The sequence below is a fragment of the Sinocyclocheilus anshuiensis genome, unplaced genomic scaffold, assembly GCF_001515605.1.
Source record: "Sinocyclocheilus anshuiensis isolate Anshui unplaced genomic scaffold, SAMN03320099.WGS_v1.1 scaffold412, whole genome shotgun sequence".
NCBI classification, from domain to species: Eukaryota; Metazoa; Chordata; class Actinopteri; order Cypriniformes; family Cyprinidae; genus Sinocyclocheilus; species Sinocyclocheilus anshuiensis.
This window is the reverse complement of record NW_015558661.1, coordinates 989,809-999,119: the sequence shown is the minus strand read 5'-3', so window position 1 is coordinate 999,119 and position 9,311 is coordinate 989,809. Positions and strand designations below refer to the sequence as shown.

The following is a 9,311-nucleotide window of genomic DNA, read 5'->3' as shown; positions in this document are numbered from 1 at the left end:
CCCCCCCCCCCCCCGTGCTACTTCCTTTACATTGCAACTTTAATGATGTTTTTTTATTGTTTCTGTGGGTAGTTGACTAAATTAATATGCGATTATTATTGTAAAACACTGAATTACTGCAGAACTTAGTAAAAAAACCCAGAATATTCCTTTAAAAGTTACTTTGAAAGTGGATTGCTTGTTGTGAGTGAACCCAATCTCTCTCTGCAGAATGAACTTTCTGTGGCCCTGTTATTATGCTGCTTTGCGTTAAAGCACCTCTGTTCACTTACAGTGGGGAAAATAATTATTTGATCCCCTGCTGATTTTGCAAGTTTGACCACTTACAAAAAAATGAAGGGTCTATAATTTTTATGTTAGGTTTATTTTAACGGATAGAGACAGAACATCAACAAAAAAATCCAGAAAAAACACATTATATAAAGGTTATAAATTGACTTCAGTGAGTAAAACAAGTATTTGATCCCCTACCAACCAGCAAGAATTCTGGCTCCCACAGATTGGTTACGTGCCCAAGTGGAACACAGATTAGTCCTGTCACTTTAAGAAATTACTCCTAATGTCATCTTGTTATGAGTATAAAAGAAACCAGTCCATAGAATGTGTATCTTCCATTCAAACCTCTCCCACCACCATGGGCAAGACCAAAGAGCTGTCAAAGGACGTCAGAGACAAGATTGTAGACCTGCACAAGGCTGGAATGGGCTACAAGACCATCAGCATTTTTTTTTTCTGGATTTTTTGCTTGATATTCTCTCTATTCGTTAAAATAAACCTACCATAAAAATTACAGATCCTTCATTTCTTTGTAAGTGGGCAAACTTACAAAATCAGTAGGGGATCAAATAATTATTTTCCCCACTGTATATATCGACATACTTTGACTGCACCCAGAGCACTGTGTTCTGCATGACCTTTCTGAGAGGGTCAAGACTCCCCACGTACCCCCACTGTGTCTGTGGTGTTAGCGTTGCCTTTCTTGTCTGGCCATCCCTCAGGTTACGAGCTGGTGCAGGAGGAGCTGCTCTCCCCCGCTTCTATGCAGTACAGCCTGCCCTCTCCACTGGGCGTCGAGCCCTACTGGCAGGAGGTGTCGAGTCTGGAGTGCGCACCCATTGCCACCACTGAGGAGGACACTATGATGGAGATGTCAGACGTGCAGGTGTGGCCAGCAGGGGTCAGTCCATCCCTGGTGACCGTGGAAGACTCGTCTCTGGATGGTAGTAGCCATGCGGACGACTCAGAGGCTAATACGTTGAGCCTGCCATGCAGCAGTTTGGGGAGGCCCAGCAGCGGAGCCAGCGGGGCAAGTGGCTCCATCATGGAGCTGGAGGAAGAGGAGGAGGAAGAGGAGATTGAGGAAGATGACATACAGCACGAGCCGGTGTCGGCAAGCGTAGAAAAGGCATGGGCCAGTGGTGCCGTCCCAAAGGCCAACTATAATGGGCAGGCTGGAGGTCAGAGGTCGGAGGGCAAGAGGACAGAGGTTGCAGCGGCGGTGGGCGGCAGTTTGACGGGTGTAGCTAGAGGAGGAGGAAAGGGTGGAAAAGAGGCAAGTTCAGAGGAAAAGTTTTCTGTTCTTACAGGGCAACAGCTCTACGCTCAGTTGTGCGAGAGAACCGGACTGACCCGAGCCCTTGAACACAACGGGGACAGGTACGGATTGCGTTCCCACGTTATAGTTAGGTGTGGACTTCGCTATTTTCGCAAAATTAGAACCACTATTAAAACTTTGAACGTCGTCCTTTGGACAGACAACTTTACACCGTCTTTGTCCGTCCCTCCTTCACAGGCTCAGCGGCGGTGCCTTCCAGCCTTACTCGCAGGAGAAAGACTCCTTCCGCAGCTGGTCCCAACCCAAAGCGAGGCAGACCATGGAGGCCGTGATGTCATCGTCCCCGGACCACAATCAGTCACGTGTAGCACAGGAGGCCCTACTTACACCGGTATGTGATACAGGCCATTCGGAGGTCCTGCGGGGGCGTCTGCTGGGCACTCAGCCCTTTGATAAAGGGCTGGGCTTCTCCCATCAGGAGGGGGAATTACGGGCATGGGACCAGGACAGACGGAAGGCACAGGTGTGTCCCCAGGGCCTGTCCAGTCTGAGCAAAGAACATGATTTTGGGCACAGTCTTGACTTCAATTAATTGGTAATGATAATTAATCCAGCTATTATTCCCTGCTTGCAGAAGGATGATCCAATAGATCTCTCCAGTGATCATTTACATGAAGAGCAGTTTACTGATGAGCATGGGAATGTTGTGAGCAAGGTAGGTCATCTGGTTTCTTTTAGGTATATAGAAGTTTCAATCTGGCTCACCATTTTGAGATTATCATCAGTTATGATGGGTAATATAGTTTCTGTTTTCTAATATTTCATAGATATCATTTTAATGATTGTTGAATTGATTCCTAATTCATTTCTTTTTTGCTGTTTGCTTTTATTAAACTACATTTGTTCTATATACACAACTGTACAAATGTTAGGATTTGTAATATTTTGTAATGTTTTTGAAATATGTTTTTATGCACCCTCATGTCGTTCCAAACCCGTAAGACCTTTGTTCATCTTCGGAACACAAATTAAGATATTTTTGATGACATCCGAAAACTTTCTGACCCTGCTGCATAAACAGCAACTGAACTACCACGTTCAAGGCCCAGAAAGGTAGAAAGGACATTGATAAAATAGTCTATGCGATATCAGTGGTACAACCGTAATTTTATGAAGCTATAAGAAAACGTTTTGTTTGCAAAGAAAACAAAAATAAGGACTTTATTCAACACTGTCTTCTCTTCCGTGTCAGTCTTCCATGCGCGTTCACAAGAATACCACGACGCATGCGTGTGGTGCTGCTGATGCAGAAGTTGGCATTCTAATGTGGAACATCCATCTCTTAGTTCATCTTCTGTATATTCTGGTTCGAATAAGTAAGACTGGGCAAAAAATTGCAAGTCATCCTCTGTGTCGAAATCTTCAGACATGTTTACGAAGACTGTTTTATGGTATAGCATGTGTCTTTCTCTGCTTGTAAACAAGGCGCAGTGCATCCGTGTTCTACGTAAGAACGCCGGCTCCTGTGTCGACAAGAGTCAATACTTTTACATAATATCCTAATTTGTGTTCCGAAGACGAACGAAGGTCTAATGGGTTTGGAAATACATACATGGAGGGTGAATAATTAATGACAGACCCTTTAAGTTCATTCAGACTCAGACCATAGACTTATTTTGTGCAGGGAATATTTGTTCAGTGAATCAAACTAACGAAATGCCCAAATTGCCACTAGTTAACAACTAGCACACTTACATAATGATTCAATCATCTTTTCACTTGTCCCTCTCCTCCCTCCTGCTTTTCTCCAGTTGGGCATGGATGTGAAAAGGGATGTCCAGACCGTGAAGCACTCCAGTCTACGGAGAGTAAAGCACTGAAACAAACAAACTGTCCTGAAGGTACGGCCCGGAGCGGGTAAAATGATTAGAGTATTACATAAGAACAGCTTTAAACCCATGGGGCAGGCTAGCTTTGCTAAATTTGAGTGATTCGTCCATCGGTTTGATGTTTTAGTGACTTTGCTTCAGAAAATGTCTCTTTGAAGGAGCTATTTGTTCATGAAGGATTGCTCTTCCAGGGTCGAACATCCACTGCCAAATCATCTTTCACCTACGCACGACTGGGAGATAGGACGAGACATGGAGCGATAATGGGAAAAAACAAAACATGCAGCGAAAGAACAACACATCGCTCCAAATCCTACAGTCAAGCAACCATGGAGCGCCACAGAAAACAAGGAGATGGCGTTCTCTACCTGTAGTTTTGTAACATTTTTAACAGAAGAAAAAAGAAACATACAACTAGCATAGGGCATGAACTTTTTATACAAAACGTGAAGAAAACCACCAAAAAAAGCAACAAAAGTGCTTCCTGTCAACTGTAAACGCATGACTGACTGCTGGTGCATGACCTATGAGCTGTCATTATCTAAAAAACTGAAGGGGTACAAGGTAAAGGGCCGGTCCAGGACTGGCAGCGGGGAGGGAAAAAACTTTTGGACCTTGGATCTTAAAAAAAAAACGAGAGACTCTTGAAACAAAGGGTCTTGGGAACACAACAGCCCAAAAAAAGCAACAGTTCTTTATTTTGTCAAACTGATTGTCATTACACAGCAGCATAGTGGATGCTAAGCCCGTCACGTCATTTCCCACAGGCCCTTTATCCTGTTATTCAATGTGATATATGCACTCTAATGCTACGTGAATGTGCGTCAGTGTGTGTCGGTATCTAACGCATGTGTACTCGCTTCTGGCTTGGTACTGAGCTTTTTTTCTGGATCGGTCAGAGCTCATTTGGTGTTTGCCATGGGAATGACAACAAGCCACTGTGCTCTCCTGCTCGTGAGCGTCCGCCTTCGTTTATTTCCATTTTGTGAAGCGTATCCATGTTCCTTTGAACTGTCAGCCACCTTTTAGTCTTATATCTCTCATTTTGAATTTCAAGCCCCCCTGTTTAAAAAAAAAAAACGAACTGATTTATTTGTTGCAGGTAGTGTAGCTTTGTACATAACACCCAAAATGGCAACCTAAGGAGGGCATGTGCTTTCTCTGTCTGACAGTTCACAACTCTAACCTCTGACCTACCGACCATCCGTTCATCCACATTTGTAGCTCAGCTGCTTGACTAAAACCGCCATGTCGGACCGATTTCAGACTAATGTAGCATTGCATGCTGGTTAACACAGCTTTTCATGCTGTTCTCTTGGGCCCGCACTCGGCCCGGATGTTTTTATTTATTTTCTATTTATTAATCAAGCTGTGCTGTTGGGAAAAAAAACGATTGTAGCTGTGACGTGTGGGGCTTGGGGACCATCTCTGAGTAACTGCCTTTGTAATGTTTGGGATTTCGGATGAAGTTACGCGACAAGGAAGCGTCTTAAATGATTATTCTTTTTGTTTGTTTGTTTGTTTGTTTTTCATTTAGATGTACAGTTAAAAATAGACTGATAAATATACAGACAGCACTGTGAAAGTCCACCTGAAAATTGACCCCTGAACTGTGAACTCACAACTGTCTGTCTCACTTTTTGGCTTCAAATGTTTCACTTTTACCAGTACCAACACACACGAACAAGGTTATATGGTAACTAAGCTTAAACTACTTCTATTGCAACTTCATTATTAACGTCATTTGCATGTGTTTTTTAGTTGGTATTCTTTTTTTTAACTACGTAAGAGCCCAAACATACACAAAACTCTTGAAGTATAGTCTACCAAAGCAATAATATCAAACGTGCTGCAACAGTTGTAATACTGCGTTGTTGTCGGTGTGTGTGTGTGTGTGTGTGTGTGCGTGTTTTTCTGTCTATGAGCGCTTGTGTGTTCAGTATATACTGTATTAACCCGACATTTTAGTAGCATTTGTAAGACGTATACGATTCAAGAGATATAACAGCATGCATGAGTATCTCACACCGTATGCAATTACGTGATCTACATGCCAACTCCAGTTCACTGAACGGTAGCTGTTTCACTTTAATAGACAAGGTTTCTTTGAACGGCTGGCAAGCATAATGAAATCAGGTACGGTGCTCAGCATTTAATCACAGCACAGTAGCTTACATAGTCACAAGCACACCGTGATATACTGGCTCACACATATGTGTAGTTTAAGTTGAGGGATGTCATTGAATGAGTGAATGAATAAATGAACTTAACCTCCAAACTAAAAAAAAAAAAAAGATTTATGGAATGCATGGACAATTGGACGAATGACAATGATTGTACTTTCATATTTTGTAAAAAAATGTCTAATCAGATCCTAGTGTTTTTGTTGATTTCATGAAATTGTGTGCTTTGTGAGAATGCACACGTCCCTTCGCTTTAAAACCCTCATGAGTTTTACCTTCACTGTATATTGTTTTCTACAGTTCACTCAGGTTTATGTTGACAGATGATTTCTCTTCCATTATTCTAGTTAATACACATGTAACGGTAAATCCTACATCCACTCAAAGGAGTATAAGGATTATCAGGGGTGTTGGGAAGTGGGTAAGGGAAGTGACCTCAGCATGAAGGACATGGATACATGTTCAACATCTTATCGCTGCTGTAATTGTTAACTGATACATACAATTCCTGAAAATGGGGGAAAGGAAGAGAATGTTTTTTATTAATTAATTTATATTTATTTATTTATTTCATTATTTATTTTTGGTTTGTTTAAGGAACAAAACGATCTAACATTGCAATCATTATGTATTAAAAAAAGAGTTTATGTACAATGTTTAACTGTTGCAAAAACTAGACTTCACCTATACTCCTTTAGAATGGATTAATGACAATATAAACGCAATATCATATTACTCTGTACTAAGGAATGCAACTGCGCACATGCACAGAAAAATATGTTTTTAATAAAGAATATATGTATAAATATATGACAAACTATATTTAATTAGAATGCTATGCACCCTTATTAGAGTTGTTATGGATGTACTTTAAATATATTAGTTAGAATCCCGTGATACATACATGCCCATGTCATGGGGAATGTAGAGGCTTTGTAGCTATTTGAACATGTTTTCATTTCTTTTTTTTTATTGTAACGGAGACAGGAAATACGAACATTGAATATGTATACAAGCCTATTATTCAGATTCATTCTGATATGAAGATATGTATAGATCATTTACCCTGCACACCAGCTGAGATCATTTACAAAAATTAATAAAGAAAGATGTGACATATTGTGACGCTGTGTGCGTGTGTAAGAGAATGTGCCAAATATTACTGATATGCATTTATAAATCTAGCAGGCTATTAACGTAAAAGAATGAATGAACGGAGACTACAGGATGGGTACATATTTTAACATAGGATAATTTTCAACTCCAACTTGTCACCATTGTCACAGAAAATCTTATGATGTTGACAAAATTATCATATTTTGCATATCCAGTATTAAATTTGCATATCCACGTGTATTATACAGTGTGATACTTAAACATATTGTAAAATAACTACTAAGTAACTTAAAAAAAAATAATAATAATTTTGTTAAAATGTAGAGAAAATCAATCCGATTTTTTTTCTTACAAAAAACACTAAGATCATCTCTAAGTAATTTCGGTGGAGATGTTGCCATGAAAGTACTCGAATGGCAAGTCAAGTTTTGTCCATGAATCTGTGTACAACTCGTGTAAACGTCGAAAAAAACTACATTTCCCATTGCGCTGTTGCAATACTGCCGCATACAAGTGGGGGCGCCGTTGCATCAATTCTCCGTTTTAAATAGCCCTTTCCTGCTCGTGTTTTGTTGAGTGTGTGCATGAGGGAGAGAGAGAAAACGTGGTCACGGAGAAGGCTAGTATTTTAGCTAGTTTGCGAGTGTGAATGTGTGAATTAAGTGTTATAAAGGCTCAAATATTAGTATTATTTATTTTTGTATGTAGTAAAGTTTGCCACAAACGGACAAGGTAAATAATCATAGAAAGTAACTTGATACCGAACTGCTGCTAACATACATTTTTTTTCCGGTTAAATTCGAGCTGAACTGTTTTATTCTTTTGCTCTAAGGTGCAGAGACACTATTTGATTAAGGCAGCTGGCTGAATTTGTGATTGCACTAGTGTTGAAAATGTCCATGGGCAGTCAGAAGACCACCAGTCAGGCAATTCCGACCACCAGACGAGTCACAATCAACGATGCGGCCCATATGCCTCACGATTACTCTACGACGCCCGGAGGGACCCTCTTTAGCACGACTCCTGGAGGTAAATGTCACGAACTTGCAGATGAATCGTTTGGGGGCACTCGCAGCTGTCGCGGTGTATGCATTGTTTTTGTTATGACCGCGACATAGCGATGCATCTCCGCTCGCATTATCTTTGTGCTCATAACGCTCCAGCCTGCTTGTCTTGTATTGTTTGCCTTTTAACTGTACCTGTGAAGGGGTCATAAATTCAGGAATGTTATCTTTACGACGAGAAGAACATTGTTTTATTGACTCGACTGCAGTCTTCTTTATTTGTCTTGCTAAACAATGTTCTGCTGGTCTTCTCAGACGTTGGAATGGCAGAAATACTGTTCAAATATGCTTACGATGTACAATTCTAAACGTAAAAATAGGCATTGATTGATTAACAAATGAAATTAAATAAGTATACATTCAAAATAAAGAGGTTATTTCTTTACAGGCCGTTTTGACTGTTTAAAATTTTGAACATTTCATTTATGAAATTACAATTACTTAAGATGACATCATGGCCTTGAACGACCTTCAAGTGTATTTTGGACAGGCTGGTGTGGTGTTCTGATATTATGCATGATATTAATGAAATTTGTCCACTTTTTGAAGATGAATTAATTATTTTAAGTTCTTTTTTCAAAGGAAAAAGTATCCTTTTTTTTTATAGCTGAGGAAAAATATGAAACATTCTCATGAAAAATAGAAACATTCTCTCATGTCTGTTATAATTACTTTTATGTTTTATTATGTACATTGTGGATTTTGTCAGATGACAAAATTTGTAAACCGTCGACAAAAATGGACGTGATGCCAAAAATGGACGTGATGCCGTTCGAGGCATGTGACTGTGTTGGTTTCCTATTGTAAACGGCCACTTCTGCTTTTCTAGTGCACAAGGGTGGCTATTCTTATGATTGTAAATAGTGTATCAATCACTGTTTGTCTAGAGATCATCAGATGAGCCGTGATGTAACACACAATAGTCGCCTGACAAAAATTCCCAAGAGCAATATATCATGCTTGATTTCTATGCATAAACCAATGGGTTGTGTTTATAGGTGTTTCAGGCTGTTTTCTACACCGTAATGCACTCATTAGCTTTTCCTCACTAAGTGAATGTAGTTCAAGGATGTTTGTGTGTGACTGTTCACAGTAGGTTCAACAGGGCTGATAGGAGGAGAGCTGATAGTATGTTCTCACTACTTCATTTCAGCCTGTCGGCTTGTGCTTTTCTGTTCTGATAAGGAAAAAATGTAATGAAAAATAGGGTGTCAAACATTGACACTTTACAAGGGTCAGGTTTTAATGATGCAACTCTTGAATGTTGTAAACTGCACAGCCGTAGGAACATGTTTAGACATGTTTGGATCGAATGTAACCCACAATACTAACAAGGAACTTACTGAACTCACCTGGCTGGACTCCATGTTTTCACAGGCTTGTCGGTCAACTTTGCTCTTGTAGCCTATTCTAAGACTGTTGTTTCCTTCATGTAATATAATCTTGATTTGATTACTAAATAATTATGTAGGCACCCGGATCATCTATGACCGAAAATTCCTGC

General features: G+C 40.1%; 1 protein-coding gene across 4 annotated transcripts in view; it reads left to right on the top strand.

The window, feature by feature from the left end:
* Positions 1 to 4,061, top strand: part of ank1b (ankyrin 1, erythrocytic b) — an 85,801-nt gene extending 81,740 nt beyond the window's left edge. For 2 of the 4 annotated variants that reach the window (XM_016477317.1, XM_016477316.1), the window contains 5 exons: positions 999 to 1,656; positions 1,793 to 2,078; positions 2,190 to 2,270; positions 3,367 to 3,456; positions 3,636 to 4,061. In XM_016477317.1, the coding sequence (XP_016332803.1) occupies positions 999 to 1,656; positions 1,793 to 2,078; positions 2,190 to 2,270; positions 3,367 to 3,435 (1,094 nt within the window). In that variant the 3' untranslated portion in view covers positions 3,436 to 3,456; positions 3,636 to 4,061. The remainder of the gene's footprint in view (positions 1 to 998; positions 1,657 to 1,792; positions 2,079 to 2,189; positions 2,271 to 3,366; positions 3,457 to 3,635) is intronic. The other 2 variants (XM_016477319.1, XM_016477318.1) reach the window with 2 other exon arrangements.
* Positions 4,062 to 9,311: the final 5,250 nt, after the last annotated feature.